The sequence below is a fragment of the Schistocerca piceifrons genome, chromosome 2 (assembly GCF_021461385.2).
Source record: "Schistocerca piceifrons isolate TAMUIC-IGC-003096 chromosome 2, iqSchPice1.1, whole genome shotgun sequence".
Lineage (NCBI taxonomy): Eukaryota > Metazoa > Arthropoda > Insecta > Orthoptera > Acrididae > Schistocerca > Schistocerca piceifrons.
The window spans coordinates 836,995,466-837,014,837 of record NC_060139.1 but is presented as its reverse complement, the minus strand read 5'-3'; the positions used below and the strand labels follow the sequence as shown (position 1 = coordinate 837,014,837).

The window sequence follows — 19,372 nt, the reverse complement described above, 5'->3', positions numbered from 1 at the left end:
TGGGGCAATCTCACTACCTGGATGCCTATCATCCTGCTGTGTTGGAATTAACTCACATGCCGATACTGCATTCTTCGTAGTGCGTAGACGAAACATCATCTTACTTGCTTTGCTTCCGAGTGATAGAGTTTTACGTAACGCTGACTTATTCACACATTGAGTATATGATCAAATGTACATGGAGACCTATTACTGGATATCAATACAGAGGGTGTGCGCCCTTCACCTTTACGACGGCTTCAGCTCTGTGGGGGACACTTCCAATGAGGTGTTTGAATTGCAGCCCATTCTTCCACAGTAGCCGAAATCCGAGAAATTAGAGGTATTGAATACTGGAGCCTGAAGCGAAGTCGTCGTTCTAATTCATACCAAACGTGTTCCATTGAGTTCAAGTAGCGACACGGAGCAGGCCAGTCCGTTAAGATAATCTTATTGTCCACAAACCATAGTGACACAGATGTTGCATTATGACGGCTGGTGTGTCATGCCGATACTGATGTGTTGGCAGAAGAGCCAACACCGTGTTGCTAGAGGAGGCCGAAATGCGCGCGTTTAATCTCACGCAGACTGGCGTGAGGTCTGGAACAGTTAAAGGAGTTACACTATGAAGAAAAGAACGTAGCGGCTGGAATACTTAACTTTAATCCATAATTGGAGAACATCGCTCTTGATGATACATTAATTATAATCTCAATATAAACTGGTAATGGCGCCTTGCTAGGTCGTAGCAAATGACGTAGCTGAAGGCTATGCTAACTATCGTCTCGGCAAATGAGAGCGTATTTGTCAGTGTAGCATCGCTAGCAAAGTCGTCTGTACAACTGGGGCGAGTGCTAGGACGTCTCTCTAGACCTGCCGTGTGGCGGCGCTCGGTCTGCAATCACTGACAGTGGCGACACGCGGGTCAGACGTATACTAGCGGACCGCGGCCAATTTAAAGGCTACCACCTAGCAAGTGTGGTGTCTGGCGGTGACACCACAGATACAATCATCTCCGATCTGTCCCTCTAGTGTACGCAGTACGCAATGCCATAAAACGTATTCATGTTCTTCTGCATTTAGCTTTTCTTAAGTGCAGTAAGTAGACCACACCGTAACCAAGAAAAACACCCCATACCGTTCCATCACCTCCTGCGTACGTCAGTGTTGCAACTATACATGAAGTCCAGAAGTTCGCCAGACCCTGACTTTTCTATTAGATTGCCACAGGGTATATCGTGGTTCGTCTATGCTAGTCACTCGCTTTCAGTCATCCACTGTTCAGTGCGTCGCTCTTTACAGCATCTAAAGCGGCGCTTAGCACTGATCACAGAAATGTGTGGCTTCCGAGGAGATCCTCGACCATTGCACCCCCCTTCGTTTTTAACTCCCTACGCACAGCCACTGTGCAAACTGAACTGTTACTAACACTTCGGAACTCACGATTGATTCCTTCTGCTAATTTCAAGGGATTTTTACAACGTTCCCCCGCACGCTCGACAGTCCCTGTGCATCAGTACATGCCATCTACTGGTTTCCACTCTACAATCACTTCGACGTGGGCAGCTTTAGAAGTGTTGAATTGTCTGTGATAGGTTTCTTACGTAGGAGGCATCCAATGACCAGTCCAGTTTCGAAGTCACTGAGTTCTGTTGGGCGATCTGTCTGTTGTTGCAGCTTCTCTATCGACTACACAGTACTCCATCCTTTATACCGGATACGTCCGCTTCTCGTGCTATCTAGTAGTCAATTCTATATGAACTGAGAATGTCCAGATACTCCTGATCAGATGGTGTATCGAAACTACATTGACACAAGCGGAGAAAGCTTTCTTAAGTAAAGGAACTCTACTGGTATCGCATACTGATCCGGGAATGATGAAGAAGTTCTTGGAAAAATTCGTCTGTGACACAGCACTGTATGAAAGTGATAGGTGGGCTATCGTCAGTCCACAGAGAAAGTGACTGGTAGCCGTTAAAATGAGTTGCTCTCTCTCTCTCTCTCTCTCTCTCTCCTCTTTCCAAGCATTAATCCCGACTTGCAGGGTCTGATGTTGTGGTTAAACGGACGTAGCATGTTAATTGTAAGGGGTGGCCAGATGACCTTCCTGTCGCCACCCTGTACCCCCTGGGACGGAATCAGTGTACCCCAGCTGTCTGCATCTAGTGTAAGCCATGGAATAGTGCGACCGTTTTTCAAATGTCTGCAAGTCGTGCAACTGAGGCGGAACGCGGGGACCAGCTCGGTATTCACCTAGCGGGATGTGGAAAACCGCCTAAAATCCACATTCAGGCTGGCCGGCACACCAGCCCTCGTCGTTAGTCCGCCGGGCGGATTCGATCCGGGGCCGGCGCGCCTACCCGAATCCAGGAAGCAGCGCGTTACCGCTCTCGGCTATCCTGGCGGGTAAAAAGGTGGTGCTATTAAAGAATGGAGAGATAATGGACGAAAGGAAGATTTACTGAAAAGAATAGGCGAAGAAAGTCGCCTTTGGAAGACTCTTACCAGAAGAGGGGCAATGTTGGTGGCGCAACTACTACAGCATCCAGGAATAGTTAATGTGCAGCTGGAAGAGGTGACGAAGGAAAGAAGAGTAGTGTCTTACGTCCCATCGCCGCAACCTGACATTTCTTTAAGAAATTCACGGAATATCTGTATCAAGAAGGCTGAATGGAGATTCGAACAAGCGTCCTTCGGAACACAAGTCGAGTGTGTTACCACTACGTCATCTAGCTCAGATGGAAGCAGTAATAGAAAGGAGAAATAGAAGCGGCTCGAAAAGAAGAATACTCAAAATACGTGTAGAGAGTGTCGATAGCTAGCAGTAAAATTTAAATGTAGCGTGACTAGTGGCTCTCGTCGGGTAGACCGTTCGCCGGGTGCAAGTCTTTTGATTGGACGCCACTTCCACGACTTGCGCGTCGATGGGAATAAAATGATGATGATTAGGACAACACAACACCCAGTCCCTGACTGGAGAAAATCTCCAACCCAGCCAGTGATCGAACCCGGGCCCTTAGGGTTAACATTCTGTCGTTTTGATCACTCAGCTACTTGGGGCGGACAGCTATCAGTAATTACGTAGAAATAAAAATTTTACACGACTTCCTGAAGAAAATCAAACAAACTAATAACACCGTAGATTCACAAAATCTTGGATGAATTATACCGTTTTTAACTCCTGAAGACAAGGATAAAATACAGAAACTAGAGAGCAGTTTTAAGAGCTGAAACATGAAAGCAAGGCATTCGTCGAGAAGAGAGTGAGATACGGTTGTAGTGTATCCCGGATGTTATTCAGTTTGCATATTGAGCAAGCAGTAAAGAAAACCAAAGGCAAATTCGGCAGAATTTTTCAGTGGCACTGTAATTTCACCACAAGCAGGAAAGCAATTGGCACACAACAAAATGAGTAGTATCTTGAAAATAAGTTAAGTCCAAGAACATACAAATAAAACAGTCTCTGTGTCAGTTACTTGTTTATTTTGGTTCAAATGGCTCTGAGCACTATGGGACTTAACTTCTGACGTCATCAGTCCCCTAGAACTTGGAACTACTTAAACCTAACTAACCTAAGGACATCACACACATCCATGCCCGAGGCAGGATTCGAACCTGCGACCGTAGCGGTCGCGCAGTTCCAGAATGTAGCGCCTAGAACCGCTCGGCCACTCCGGCCGGCGTTCATTTTGGCACTAGGCGTTTATCTTCAGGTGGAGAATTGTTTATTTACATGGCAGGTTTGGTGAAGAGTACAGACGTCATTTCACAGTCGCAGACCAAGGGCAGTATAGGTTATTTTGCGTCTTTTGTAAATAATAAAAATTGTTAATTTAGAAAAGGAACTTTAAAGGTTAAAAACATGAATTTCTGACAGTGAATTGTACATACAGGGACGGTACAATTGTAAAAGGTGTGCATAGTGTTGCCTGATATATGTCCACGTTTACACTGTAGTAATTACAATTCACCATCAGAAATTCATGTTTTTAACCTCTAAAGTGCGTTTTGTGAATCAACAATTTTTATCATTAGCAAAAGATGCAAAATCCTCTACACTGCGACTGTGAAAAGACGTCTTTAATCTTCATCAACACCAACCATGTAAATAAACCCTTCTCGACCGGAAGTACTGATACTGACGCAGAAACTGTTTTATTTGTATTGATCAACAGTCGCAGCCCTCATAATGCCGTCCCTTAAGGACAAAATTTTCATCCATCGCCGGCCGGTGTGGCCGTGCGGTTCTAGGCGCTTCAGTCTGAAAGCGCGTGACCGCTACGGTCGCAGGTTCGAATCCTGCCTCGGGCATGGTTGTGTGTGATGTCCTTAGGTTAGTTAGGTTTAAGTAGTTCTAAGTTCTAGGGGACTGATGACCACAGATGTTAAGTCCCATAGTGCTCAGAGCCATTTGAACCTTATGCATCCATCAACGTATGCAGTTGAAAAGGAACTACCATCTAGACCCTGCGGTATATGCTGATGATGTAACTGTATAAAAATACAGAGGCGGACTGAAAACACTCTGTGTATGAAGTGCATGAGTGGGGAATAACTCATTACAGTCTGCTCCTAAAACAAAAGCTATGGCCCACTACGGAAAATTCCCAGTTTGATGTAAGACTTTTATCGAATACCGGATACTTGAGCAATTTTCCATTTTCAGTTGTTTAGGTAGTGACATAAAAAATGTTCAAATGTGTGAGAGATCTTATGGGACTTAACTGCTAAGGTCATCAGTCCCTAATCTTACACACTACTTAACCTAAATTATCCTAAGGACAAACACACACACACCCATACCCGAGGGAGGATTCGAACCTCCGCCGGGACCAGCCGCACAGTCCATGACTGCAGCGCCTGAGACCGCTCGGCTAATCCCGCGTGGCGTAGTGGCATAAGTCAGCACACAGACCAAGACACAAAAAAGAAAACCAACAAATTTCGAGGCATATGCGCTATTATAAACTAAAATATAAAAAGTAAAGTAAGAAGAGGCAAAGAATTGAAGCTGTATAAAGCAATGACAGTGCCAGGGCGACTTTATGGTAGCGAACCCCGGACTGAGAAAAAAAAGATACAAAAATAGCACTCAGTCAGCAAAACTGGGAATTTATAATTTTAATAAGAAGACGGAAGAATACAGGGAACAATGGAGACACTGCCTCAAGTGCTTGGGTGAAGACAGAATTTCAGTCACTCTAAACAAGTACAGTCCATCAGGTGGAAGAGAAATAACACGGCCGAGAAAGAGACAGAGTTAATTGTGTGAAGTCCGAACAGGTATATTGTCTAAGACCCAAAAAGCAGAAGATAATAAGACGATGATGATGATGAAGGTGAACAGCAAAAAAAGTAGAAAACTGGTAAAGGGATGTAGTAGGAGGAAGTCGGATGGAGGTGAGGTAATTATATTAGGAAATGAGACACAGAAGTATCAGACGAGTTTTTCAACTTAAGCAGAAGAATAACTGAAAAAACAGAAGTCAACACAGTATAAAATTCAAACTGTAAAGAGTTCGAAAAGATTTTTTTGGTAATTAGATACGTGTTGACATCAAATACAGGTTTAAACGCTAGGAAATCTTTTCTGAAATTATTTGTCTTGAGCGAAGCGTTATTAGAAAATGAAACCTGGCTCAGAAAGGTAGATTGTAAGACTGGTGATTAGGTACCGAATCGCTTTGGTGGAAAACGAAATATATAATACAAACTGAGGAATAGAGGGGATCTGTTAATAGAACGCATCCTCATGAATTAAGGAATAGTTATAATCCTCTTGATGTTGAAGCTCTTTTGTCTGTGCGGGCCGGCCGGTGTGGCCATACGGTGCTAGGCGCTTCAGTCTGGAACCGCGTGACCGCTACGGTCGCAGGTTCGAATCCTGCCTCGGACATGGATGTGTGTGATGTCCTTAGGTTAGTTAGGTTTAAGTAGTTCTAAGTTCTAGGGGACTGATGACCTCAGATGTTAAGTCCCATAGTGCTCAGAGCCATTTGAACCATTTCTTTTGTCTGTGTTTGCTTTAAGAATAACATATGTTTTGAGTGGGGTCCGCTTTTAGCAAAACACAATTTTGTTTTTTGTCCCAGACATGTATCACTGCAGTTGCAACATCATCAGTGGGTTTTTCTTATTGTGGCTGTAAAACATAACGAATGTTCTTTACTGTTTAAATGCATATAAATATTAGTTTCTAAATTGTAATTACAGGTTTTTGAAGAGCACGTAAAATTGTGTATTCATAGCTTCTTACCACATGGTGTGGTTTTCCTGCTGTGTTACGTTTTTACAGTGACTGTTTTTTTTTACAGTTTGTCACCTGCAATTATATACAACTTAACATAGGCAAAACATTTACGAAAAAATTACGATTTCTGTACTGTTATGGTTAAGCATGAGATTAATAATTCATATGAAAGGTTGTGAGTGTTTGTGTGTATCTATTTATATTATGTTTCACTTACGGTTACTTTTTTCGTCATTTTTTTCATTGTCAAGTTCTGTGTATTGAGTTGTCGCTGTCAGTGTCACTGTCACTGTTTACCAGCTGTAAGAACAAGATGGCGGACAGTGGAACAGTAAAAGGTGTAAAAACAAGATGGCAGACAGAGGAACAGTTGAAGATGTCAATGGCGGTTGTTTAGAGTTTCTCAGAGAGGTGTGTGTGTGTGTGTGTGTGTGTGTGTGTGTGTGTGTAAAGAAAGAGGGAGAGAGAGAGAGAGAGAGAGAGAGAGAGAGAGAGAGAGAGAGAGAGAGATGGATACAGAGAGAAGGTTTAAGGATTTATCATTATTACTATAATTATATTTATTTATTTTTAGTTTTATGTATGTGTGTGTATGTGTGTGTGTATATGTGTGTACATGTAGGGGGAGGGGGAGTTCTATGGCTTGGTTTTACCTAATAGTTCTTTGAAGGCAGAGAACAGAGTTCCATTGCAGAGAGCTGCATATTCATCAATTACTTGCTTTCCTTCAACTATGGTTTTTTGTATTTGATAATTTTCTTCAATTATTAGTTTTTGTGGGGGTTGTTGCTGCATTTGAGAATTTTCAAATCAGTGTTGATGTCTGTTGGGCTATATTTATTGTCCATAAGGTGTTCGGCAAGTGTGTAATGACAGCTGTGACTTCTTACTGCTCTTGTGTGTTCTGTGTATCTGGTATTAAAGTTTCTGCTTGTCTGTTCTATATAAACTGATTTGCAGTCCTTGCACGTTAGTTGGTAAATACCAGATGTGTTGTATTTGTCTGTTATCGTGTTAGTTGTCCTTAGTTTTCTCTGTGTTGAGTTGTCTGTCCTGTAGCCTATTTTTAGCCCTTGCTTTTGAGTATGTTGCGTTTTGGTTCAAATGGCTCTGAGCACTATGGGACTTAACATCTGAGGTCATCAGTCCCCTAGAACTTAGAACTACTTAAACCTAACTAACGTAAGGACATCACACACATCCATGTCCGAGGCAGGATTCGAACCCGCGACCGTAGCAGTCGCGCGGTTCGGGACTGAAGCGCCTAGAACCGCTCGGCTTCCGTGGCTGGCTAAAGGACATTCCTTATGTTTAACAGCCATAATAATAAAAAACCAAGTGATGATGCTGCAGCTGCAGTGGAACATGTCTGGGACAAAAAACAAAATTGTGTTTTGCTAAAGGCGGACCCCATTCAAAATATATGTTATTGGAGAAATGTGTGGGTCATAAGAACAGTAGAGGAAGGCCAGGGCTTGAGTACACTGTCTGATGAAAAGTATCTGAACACCTCTTTTTTATGTCGAATCGACTGCCAGATGTGACAAGACTCAGAGGCGCCATTAAAAAAGAAGCATAGAAGCGGTAACAGCGGAACTGGTCCGTCAGGAGAGCTTTTTTGACTTGGAACATCACTAGTCATTGGATGTGACCTGAGTAACAAACCCATCAGGGACATTTCAACTCTTCTAAAACTGAGCAAGTCGAGTGTTAGTGATGTGACTGTGAAATGGAAATGCGAAAGAGCAACCACAGCTAAATCAAGGCCAGTCAGACCTCATACACTGTCAGACAGGGAGTGTTTGTAAAAGAATCGCATTAAATCAGAGGAAGGAACCACTCGAGTTCCAAAGTGGTACCAGCAGCCCAGATTGCACGGTGTCTGTGCTTAGGCAGTTACAGACAACGGGGTACATTGGGCGAGCAGAACAAGCCACACATTTCTGTAATCAGTGCTAAGTGAGACATGAGGTGGTGTAAAGAACGCCGCCAGTGGACAGTGAATATCTGGAAACGAGTGGACTAGACCGTAGAATCATGCAATGCCCTGTGGCAATTCCATGGAAGTCTTTGGGTTTGGAGAGAACCTGGAGAACTTTACCTGCCATCATGTGCAATGCCAGAAGTGAAGTGCGGAGACCGTTGTGTTACGATACGGGGGAGTTTTTTGTGGTTAGGGTGTGGTCTCTCATTGCACTCAAGAAAACGCTAAATACGAGAGAATATGGAAACGTTTTACATTACTGTGTACTGTGTACAATAGACGAACAGTTTGGAGAAGTTGATTGTTACTATCAGCATGACAATGCAACATGTAACACCGAAAATGCAGATAAAATACCTTCTGCACCATTCCAAATTTTTAGCCGTTTAACATCCGTTGATAGCTTGTATTATACTTCTAAGAGGCGTGTTTTTTAAGTAAGTTCCGTTTGAACATAAATTCACAACGAAACGTTATTTCAAAAAAGTAAATTTATTTTCAGAAAGTATATACTTCACTCTATTTTTCGACATAGTTGTCAAGTTTGTTCAAACACGTATCATACCTCTCAACCCATTTTATAATACCCTCTTCATAAAAATTTGCCACCTGCTCCAATAACCAGGAGTTCACGTCGTCATCATTGTAATGTTTGCCACTGAGGTGTTGTTCGAGATGGAGGAACAGATGGTAATCGCTCGGTGCAAGATCAGGACTGTAGGGTGGGTGGTCTAAGATTTCTCAGCCAAAACTGTTCAATAAATTGCGGATGTGACGTGCAGTGTGAAGTCCTGCATTGTCATGGAGAAGGAAAATTCCCTTTGTCAGCATGCTACGTCTTTTGTTTTGAATCGCTCTGCATAGCTATCTCGAGGTTTGGCAGTATGCTTCTGCATTGATCGTGGTTCCTCGTTACATTTTACGCTGGGACAGAGTCTGTTTGGCCTCCACCTTTACAGGCGCGTGTGTGTCTCCATTTCATACTCTGTTGCTTCGATTCGGGCGTTATATACGAAACCCATGTTTCATCTCCAGTTACGATTTGACTCAAAAAGCCGTCACCTTCTTTGTGATTACGAGTCAAGGACTGCAACGCACACCCAGATCTTTGGTTTTTGTGGTCCTCTGTTAGGAGTTTTGGGACTCAACAGCCGGCCGAAGTGGCCGTGCGGTTAAAGGCGCTGCAGTCTGGAACCGCAAGACCGCTACGGTCGCAGGTTCGAATCCTGCCTCGGGCATGGATGTTTGTGATGTCCTTAGGTTAGTTAGGTTTAACTAGTTCTAAGTTCTAGGGGACTAATGACCTCAGCAGTTGAGTCCCATAGTGCTCAGAGCCATTTGGGACTCAACTGGAGCACAGTTTCCTAAACTTTAGTTGTTCAGAAACAATGTTGTAAAGCACTGATCTCGACAAGTCAGGAAATTCGTTTGAGAAACCTGTTACTGTGAAGCGCCTGTTCTCACGAATCCTCGCTGCAACTGAAACTACCAAATCGTCTGTAATCAAAGAAGGGCTACGGGAGCGGTCCTCGTCATGGACGTTGTCACGGCCATCTTTGAATTCTCGTACCCACTTACGCAATTTGCTTACACTCATAACAGTATCACAGTACACTTCGCAAATCTGTCGATGAATTTCTTCAGCAGACAGGTTCCTTGCTGACAAAAACCGTATCACTGAACGGACCTCACACGCGGCGGGCGAGTTGATAGTCTTAAACATTTTGAAAGCACATAACAGAACCGTACAGATTAGATACAGTGCTGAAACTGAGCACAGTTGTTCCCAAGGCATGCCAGTACACGACGCACGCGCTCCTTGCGGTATGCGCACGAACTACTAGTGTCTACAAGTAAACGGACCTTACTTAAAAAAATACGCCTCGTAGTTCTGAATCTGTAAGTTTTATTACAGATACTACATTTAATATGTAATGAATGTAATAGTGTATCTGATTGTAAATGTAAGTACAGGGCGATTACAAATGATTGAAGCGATTTCATAAATTCACTGTAGCTCCATTCATTGACATATGGTCACGACACACTACAGATACGTAGAAAAACTCATAAAGTTTTGTTCGGCTGAAGCCGCACTTCAGGTTTCTGCCGCCAGAGCGCTCGAGAGCGCAGTGAGACAAAATGGCGACAGGAGCCGAGAAAGCGTATGTCATGCTTGAAATGCACTCACATCAGTCAGTCATAACAGTGCAACGACACTTCAGGACGAAGTTCAACAAAGATCCACCAACTGCTAACTCCATTCGGCCATGGTATGCGCAGTTTAAAGCTTCTGGATGCCTCTGTAAGGGGAAATCAACGGCTCGGCCTGCAGTGAGCGAAGAAACGGTTGAACGCGTGCGGGCAAGTTTCACGCGTAGCCCGCGGAAAATTGGCTCATGCCACAACTGGAGACCGACAGCGCCGACTTCATCTTTCAACAGGATGGTGCTCTACCGCACTTCCATCATGATGTTCGGCATTTCTTAAACAGGAAAACCGATGGATCGGTCGTGGTGGAGATCATGATCAGCAATTCATGTCATGGCCTCCACGCTCTCCCAACGTAACCCCTTGCGATTTCTTTCTGTGGGGTTATGTGAAAGATTCAGTGTTTAAACCTCCTCTACCAAGAAACGTGCCAGAACTGCGAGCTCGCATCAACGATGCTTTCCAACTCATTGATGGGGACATGCTGCGCCGAGTGTGGGAGGAACTTGATTATCGGCTTGATGTCTGCCGAATCACTAAAGGGGCACATATCGAACATTTGTGAATGCCTAAAAAAACTTTTTGCGTTTTTGTATGTGTATACAAAGCATTTTGAAAATATCTCAAATAATAAAGTTATTGTAGAGCTGTGAAATCGCTTCAATCATTTGTAATAACCCTGTTATTGATTGTAATTATAATATAAATGTTGTGAATTTCTGGGTAATAGCCAAGGGAACTTTATTTAAACGTATTGAAGGCAATGACGAAATGACAGTAGCTGTGCCGTTGTTTATCTTTGCGTATGGAGAGCATCTGGCGCGCTGCGAGCGGAGAGGAGGCAGAGCAACTTGAGGCATCGAAGAGTACGGAATTGTTTGTTTGCTGCTTCCGGAGACGCGGTGTGCAGCTTTGATCGCTCCACTGTCGGCCCACCTGCTTTGTTAAACCGCAAGTATAGACAGCATGGAGGAGTGATCCGTGACTCTGGAGACGACTCGTTGTTCCCAACCAGCTGTAGCAACAACGGCAGCTCAGCATTGTCGTCGGCTACATTCTTCGTCGTCCGCACAGCTCCAGCATCGTAAGACTGTTAACTGACAAAGAATAACTAGTATTGTACAGCGTTGCCCAGTGGTACTTCTTTAACAAACTTTAATGAATAACTTTCTTGAATAATAACCCGCAAATTGTAGGGCACCTGATTGTCATTGTCCTCAAACATTATTACCAATCGAAATCCCTTTCTTCTCTATGCAATCACCGAGTGTCGTAAAAACATGAAAATTGATTAATTTGTTTGCTAATGACCAGTTATGTCTAAATTTTTCTACCTCAGTAGCTGTTCATTCTTGTATTGCATAACAGTTGTTTAACGAATTTGCAGTTTTGACTAATAACTTCACTCACTTGAAATAACGTTAAGATTTCACTGTCAAAACTAATAACTAAAGATACAGCAGAAATTAAGAGTGCGCAATTTCATTTATTCTACATTTAACTAAGCAATTGACTTCTGCTGGCTTGATACGTATGTTGCTGCTCTTACGTTTAAAGTAAATCAGTTGCTAATTCGCTTAAGTAAATTCAGTTCAATCATTCAATAATTAAAACTAAATTGCCTGCCATTTTCCAAATTTTGCATTACGTTACACTGAGGTTACTTAAAATCTCATTTTACGGTAACAAAGGTTCAGTTACTGTCAGTCATTTATTTAACCAGCAACTTCATTTAACTCTGTTTTCAAAATTTAGTATTTCAGATTAAGGACGTGCATACTCAGTGCTTCCTGACTAATTTATTTTCTCGTGAATTGTTGTGTTGTGGAAAAGCGAGGCCGACTACTGTTTCCACGCCAGTGATTGTTTTCTAGATTTTCCTTGCCATTGCCTTTCTTAGGATTCTGGATGTTCATTGCCTTAGTGGGCTGGCGATCGTTTAATTATCCCTCCTTTGTTAATCAGTATTTTTTGTATTACCAGTATTTGATATATTAACCTTTTCTGCCCTGTGAGGTACGTGAGCGACTGACCATATTCCACTCATTTCAAAACGATTATCAGTATTTAGATTAGGTTTAGAATAGATTATTCCTTCAGAAAAGTCTGTCATACACTTTCCTGCTACTAATCGCTATTATTTTCCTTCGGTAGCGATAACATTACGCATTGTAAAATTTCATTAGACATAAGCGAGCAGCGCGGGGTAGCCGCGTGGTGTGAGGCGTCTTGCCACGGTCCGCGCGGTTCCCTCCGTCGGATGTTCGAGTCCTCCTCGGGCGTGGATGTGTGTGTTGTCCATAGCGGAAGTTAGTATAAATTAGATTAAGAAGGGACGTTCATGAAAAACACACACTATTTTAAAAATGCACCAATTTCACAGAGTTGCAGGTACGTCAATGAGATTTTGTACCACTCTTTACATGAAAGTAACATCTTTACATATAATATCCTTTGATTATACATATATTCAACTTCTTTAATGAAATTTGAAGTTTTATTTTCAAAAATTAATGTATGTTCCTTTATCTCACAAGAGATTTCTACAAAAATTTCTCTGTTTCATCTCTTTATATTATATATTCTATATAGTCTCTCTATTCTATATATTCTCTCATGAGGTTTTTGGAATAGGTCAAACAGGAGAATTTTCATAATTTGTTAATTATAATTCCACAAGTACAATTTTAAATTCATGCAAAATTCCGAGCACTTTGCCCCATATCTCAGCTTGCAATCCGAATTTCAAAATTTGCTCGTGAGACAACGTTTATTAGGTTTACAGAAACATGTGTACAAAATTTCATAATTCTATCATTCATAGAATATGAGGGAAAGGTACATAAACTTTGACAAACTTACTTTTCAGGAAACACAATTTAAAGTTATATCTAACTTTTTCCTTGTGTCACTTCTTCAGAAGGCACCACATTTGCACTATGGGGCGTCTTTCCCTTCAAGGCTTCTCTTCTGGTTTCTTATTGTCCGCCTTCTTGCCTTTACCAGGTCTTCAACTGACTTTTCAGCTGCAGAGACGCTCTGTAACTCTATTTTTCTTAGGACGTCTTGAGTAAAATTACCTGTCTTGAAGCCCATTCTTTCTAATACCTTCATCCTGCCGACGTTCCCATCATTAAATACAATAACTGCGTCATAAGTTGCAATTCTAATAACTGTAGCAAATGAAAATATGTTCTTAGGGCATCGTTTCCATATGAGTGAATTTAGGACTCATTTGGATTTTGGGTTTTGCAATAAACACACTTTTTGAGAAGTGCAGGATCGGCCAAAGATGATCTATAAAACCACAGAGTATGTATCACGGCCTTCTAGATGTATCCCACACACATTTGAAAGTAATACTCAGAATCGTTGTTCACTGAGCTGGTACTGAAGTGCTGCTTCAAAACATGGGCGTGGCAGGGAGGCCGCGTCACACTGTTAATTAATTTTCAGGCACTTCGGATGCGATTTCAACATTTAAACTTTGGGAACTTATTGTCCATAAGTTGTACTAACAAATAAAAAATAAATCGAAAGTTGACATTTTTGGTCAATTTCATCACCGTCCCCCTTAAGTAGTGTGTAAGCTTGGGGAACGATGACCTTAGCAGTTTGGTCCCATAAGATCTTACCACAAAATGTTTTAGACGTAAGCGATAACGGTCATTATATCGCAGTCCAATAGACCGATTAGGAAGGGAGAGGTTACACTGTCATACAGCAGAATGAGTGAGACAATGGTTGGTGGTCAATAACACTTGTGAAATGGGCTGGCCTACCAGAGTCTAAACCTATACTCCATCGAACACCTTTGGAATGAATTCGATCGTCGACTGTGTTCCAGACTCCAGTGTCCAACATCACTACTTTCTCTTGTTTTGGCTCTTGAGAAAGAATGGTCTGTCATTCCTCCACAGTAGTTCCGTCACCTCACTGAAAGTTTCCCCAGCAAATTCAAGCCATAAAAAAGGCGAAGGGTGGACGCATACCATATTATTGTCTAGTAACATGTGTTCGGGCACTTTCGATCAGGAATTGCAAGTGGATGTAGATTGTAGGAATGAAGAGATTTGCACGTGATAGAATTGCGTGCAGCTCTGGCTGCGGACTTGAACTACACTACTGGCCATTAAAATTGCTACACCACGAAGATGACTTGCTACAGACGCGAAATTTAACCACCAGGAAGAAGATGCTGTGATATGCAAATGATTAGCTTTTCAGAGCATTCACACAAGGTTGGCGTCGGTGGCGACACCTACGACGTGCTGACATGAGGAAAGTTTCCAACCGATTTCTCATACGCAAACAGTAGTTGACCGGCGTTGTCTGGTGAAACGTTGTTGTGATGCCTCGTGTAAGGAGGAGAAATGCCTACCATCACGTTTCCGACTTAGATAAAGGTCGGATTGTAGCTTATCGCGATGCGTTTATCGTATTGCGACATTGCTGCTCGCGTTGGTCGAGATCCAATGACTGTGTGACAGCAGAATATGGAATCGGTGAGTCCAGGAGGGTAATACGGAACGCCGTGCTGGATCCCAACGGCCTCGTATCACTAGCAGTCGAGATGACAGGCATCTTATCCGCATGGCTGTAACGGATCGTGCAGCCACGTCTCGATCCCTGAGTCAAGAGATGGGGACGTTTGCAAGACAACAACCATCTGCAGGAACAGTTCGACGACGTTTCCAGCAGCATGGACTATCAGCTCGGAGACCACGGCTGCGGTTACCCTTAACGCTGTATGAGAGACAGGGGCGCCTGTGCTGGTGTACTCAACGACGAAACTGGGTGCACGAATGGCAAAACGTCATTTATTCGGATGAATCCAGGTTCTGTTTACAGCATCATGATGGTCGCATCCGTGTTTGGCGACATCGCGGTGAACGCACATTGGAAGCGTGCATTCGTCATCGCCATACTGGCGTATCACCCGGCCGGCGTGATGGTATGGGGTGCCATTGGTTACACGTCTCGGTCACCTCCTGTTCGCATTGACGGCACTTTGAACAGTGGACGTTAAATTTCAGATGTGTTACGACCCGTGGCTCTACCCTTCATTCGATCCCTGCGAAACCCTACATTTCAGCAGGATAATGCACGACCGCATGTTGCAGGTCCTGTACGGGCCTTTCTGGATACAGAAAATGTTTGACTGCTGCCCTGGCCAGCACATTCTCCAGATCTCTCACCAATTGAAAACGTCTGGTCAATGGTGGCCGAGCAACTGGTTCGTCACAATACGCCAGTCACTGTTCTTGATGAATTGTGGTATCATGTTGAAGCTGCATGGGCAGCTGTACCTGTACACGCCACCCAAGCTCTGTCTGACTCAATGCCCAGGCGTATCAAGGCCGTTATTACGGCCAGAGGTGGTTGTTCTGGGTACTGATTTCTCAGGATCTATGCACCCAAATTGCGTGAAAATGTAATCACATGTCAGTTCTAGTATAATATATTTGTCCAATGAATACCCATTTATCATATCATTTCTTCTTGGTGTAGCAATTTTGATGGCCAGTAGTGTAGGTGTCCGGGCGCTTTCGTTCAAATCATTATTAAACAGGTACAAGTGGATGTAGGTTGTAGGGATGAAGAGATTTTCACGTGATAGACTTGCGTGCGGCTCTGGCTTCGGACTTGAACTACAAAAAAAAAAAAGGAAAACTGAAGGACGCCGCCAAACGAATGGAGAGACTGATAACATAAAAATGCGTCTCAGCGAAGACGCTTTGCAACTTACAGTGATTTAAGCGGTGTGCAGACTTACCGGCGAGACGGAAGAGCCCCTGGTCGGAGGTGACGCCGAGCAGCCACGGCACGCTGGCCACCTGGCCGTCCTCCAGCAGCTGCAGGGGGTCGACCGGCAGGAACGGAGAGGCAGTCGCCGTGTCCACGCACGGCCGGAACAGCGACAGCGGCTCGATCGACCAGAACTACACAACGCCGACGTCGTGGGTGTCTACACGATCTACGCCTGCATAGTTACTCTGCAATTCAGAGTCATGAAAAGGATACCAAAATCTTTGCGTGAGAGTTCTGATTTCTCTTATTCTGTTGCGAAAGTAATGTATCCTACATATAACGCTACCCATTAAAATTGTGACATCTAGAGTTGCGCCGTAGCAAAACTACAGTTTGGTTAGTTTTGGTACACTATATAAATGACATAGTGAAGGATAGGATTACCGGTAGTATTGGCAGCATTGGTAGGAAATGAACCATAAATGAATGTGTGAGAGAGAAACTGGGAGCCGAAGACTTCTCTTTGTTCTTTGGCTGTTCGCTGTTTGTTTGTTTCGCACATAATTAGAACCTCACATTGTTCAGCGTTAGTTCATGGTGTGTTTTACATCCTTTCAAAATACAAATTGCAATTTCTAAGTTCAAATGGCTCTGGGCACTACGCAACTTAACTTCTGAGGTCATCAGTCGTCTAGAACTCAGAACTAATTAAACCTAACTAACCTAAGGACTTCACACACATCCATGCCCGAGGCAGGATTCGAACCTGCGACCGTAGCGGTCGCTCGGCTCCAGACTGTAGCGCCCAGAGCGGCACGGCCACTCCGGCCGGGGCAATTTCTAAGTAACAAAAGTTAGTTGACCGTGGGACTTTTGTGTAACTAAAGACATTACTTTTGACGCAAGCACCGTTTACATGCACAAACATAAAAATTCTATATGATTGTTGTTGTCATTTGTACTCAATAAAACATTCTTCAACGACCCGCGAAGTTAGCCGAGAGCGCTAATGCGCTGCTTCGTGAACTCGGGTAGGTGCGCCGGCACCGGATCGAATGCGCCCGGCGGATTAACGACGAGGGCCGGTGTGCCGGCCAGCCTGGATGTGGTTTTTAGGCGGTTTTCCACATCTCCCTAGGTGAATACCGGGCTGGTCCCCACATCCCGCCTCAGTTACACGGCACGCAGACATTTGAACACTTTCGTACTATTCCATGGATTACACTAGTCGCAGACAGTTGGGGTACTCTGATTCCGTCCTGGGGGGTACGGGTGGCGGCAGGAAGGGCATCTGGACACCCCTTCCACTAACATTACCAAATCCGATTAACCATGCCGACCCTGCCTAACTGCAGGAAAAGGCACAAGCGAAAGAAAGAAAACTTTCTTCAACATGATCAATGACAAGAGTGTAGTTCGCCCAGGTATTGTAGTGATGTCTAATACACGAGGATAAGTCAACTATTATCCGCAATTTAGCTATATATTTTTGTTTATTTTGGTAGTACTGTCGTTTTACGTTGAAGACGCATGCTTTGTTTATTTGTTGTTATATCTTTGCAATTTTCAAACTCCTAGGTTAGTTTCGTTATCACCGCCGTCCTGTTAATCATGGCTGCTCCGCTGTCTATTTGCACCAAAGAAGAGCTACGTTCAGTGCTTCGTTTCTGTGGTCGAAAGGCATATCAGGGGCAGAAATTCACCGAAGACTTTCGGTGCAGTTTGGGAACAGTGTTTTGCCGCAACGGAGTGTCTACGAATGGATTGAAAAATTCCGAAATGGACGCACAAGTGTTACGCACGATGAAGGAGCCGGACGACCGTTTACCGCCACAAATGGATTAACTATTGACGAAGTGGCACATCGTCTGCAAATTACTCACGGTTCTGCCTACGAAATCATCTACAACACACTATGGTTTCATAAAGTTTGTGCAAGATGGGTCCCAAAACAACTCACATAGTTGCATTAACAACCGCGCTTGGACATCTACGCCGCGAGGCCTAAGGGCGCCTTGTCACGGATTGCGCGGCCCCTCCCGCCGGAGGTTCGAGTCCTCCCTGGGTGTGTGTGTTGTTCTTAGCGTAAGTTAGTTTAAGTAGTGTGTAAGTCTAGGGACCGATGACCTCAGCAGTTTGGTCCCTTAGGAATTCACACATTTTGAACATTTGGACTGCGGTGTCACCGCCAGACACCACACTTGCTAGGTGGTAGCCTTTAAAACGGCCGCGGTCCGCTAGTATACGTCGGACCCGCGTGTCGCCATTGTCAGTGATTGCAGACCGAGCGCCGCCACACGGCAGGTCTAGAAAGACTTCCTTGCACTCGCCCCAGTTGTACAGCCGACTTTGCTAGCGATGGTTCACTGGCAAATTACGCTCTCATTTGCCGAGACGATAGTTAGCATAGCTTTCAGCTACGTCATTTGCTACGACCTAGCAAGGCGCCATTATCAATTGCTATTTATCTTGTGATGCATGTACCGGCAGGCCGATGTTCACCAATTATGGATTAAAGTTAAGTATTCCAGCAGCTACGTGCGTTTTTGGCTATTCTCATTTCCGTGTCCTGTTCCAGACCTCACGCCAGCCTGCGTGAGCTTAAACGCGTGCCTTTCGGCTTCCTCCCAGTGGATTGGCTGTCTTGCCAGTCCACAACATGGACACCTGCAAAAAACATTTGGATCGCTATGATAACGAAGGGGACAACTTCTTAGACAGAATCATTACAGGTGACGAAACATGGATCCACCATTACGAGCAGGAGAGTAAACGGCAGAGTATGTAATGGAAATATCCAAATTCACCGTGCAAGAAAAAGTTCAAGACTGGAACGTCCGCAGGAAGACTGATGCTTACGGTTTTTTGGGACGCACAAGGTCCAGTACTGGAACCTTAGAGTGAAGGGGCACAACAATGAACAGTGTACGTTGCAATGAGATGCTTACTGCCAGGCTAAAGCCTGTAATTCGAAGCAAACGCCGAGGATTGCTGTCAAAAGGTGCTGTGTTGTTGCACGACCATGCTCGTCCGCATACTGCTGCCCACACTGCTGAAACGCTCTAGAAACTATAAAAAATGGTTCAAATGGCTCTGAGCACTATGGGACTTAACATCTGTGGTCATCAGTCCCCTAGAACTTAGAACTACTTAAACCTAACTAACCTAAGGACATCACACACATCCATGCCCGAGGC

General features: G+C 43.9%; 1 protein-coding gene across 1 annotated transcript in view; it reads right to left on the bottom strand.

Annotated features, from left to right (window-relative positions):
- The window catches only part of LOC124775909 (juvenile hormone esterase-like), a 124,309-nt gene that overhangs the window by 25,196 nt on the left and 79,741 nt on the right, over positions 1–19,372 (bottom strand). Inside the window, exon 6 of the mRNA XM_047250745.1 lies at positions 16,201–16,366. Within this exon, the coding sequence (XP_047106701.1) occupies positions 16,201–16,366 (166 nt within the window). The remainder of the gene's footprint in view (positions 1–16,200; positions 16,367–19,372) is intronic.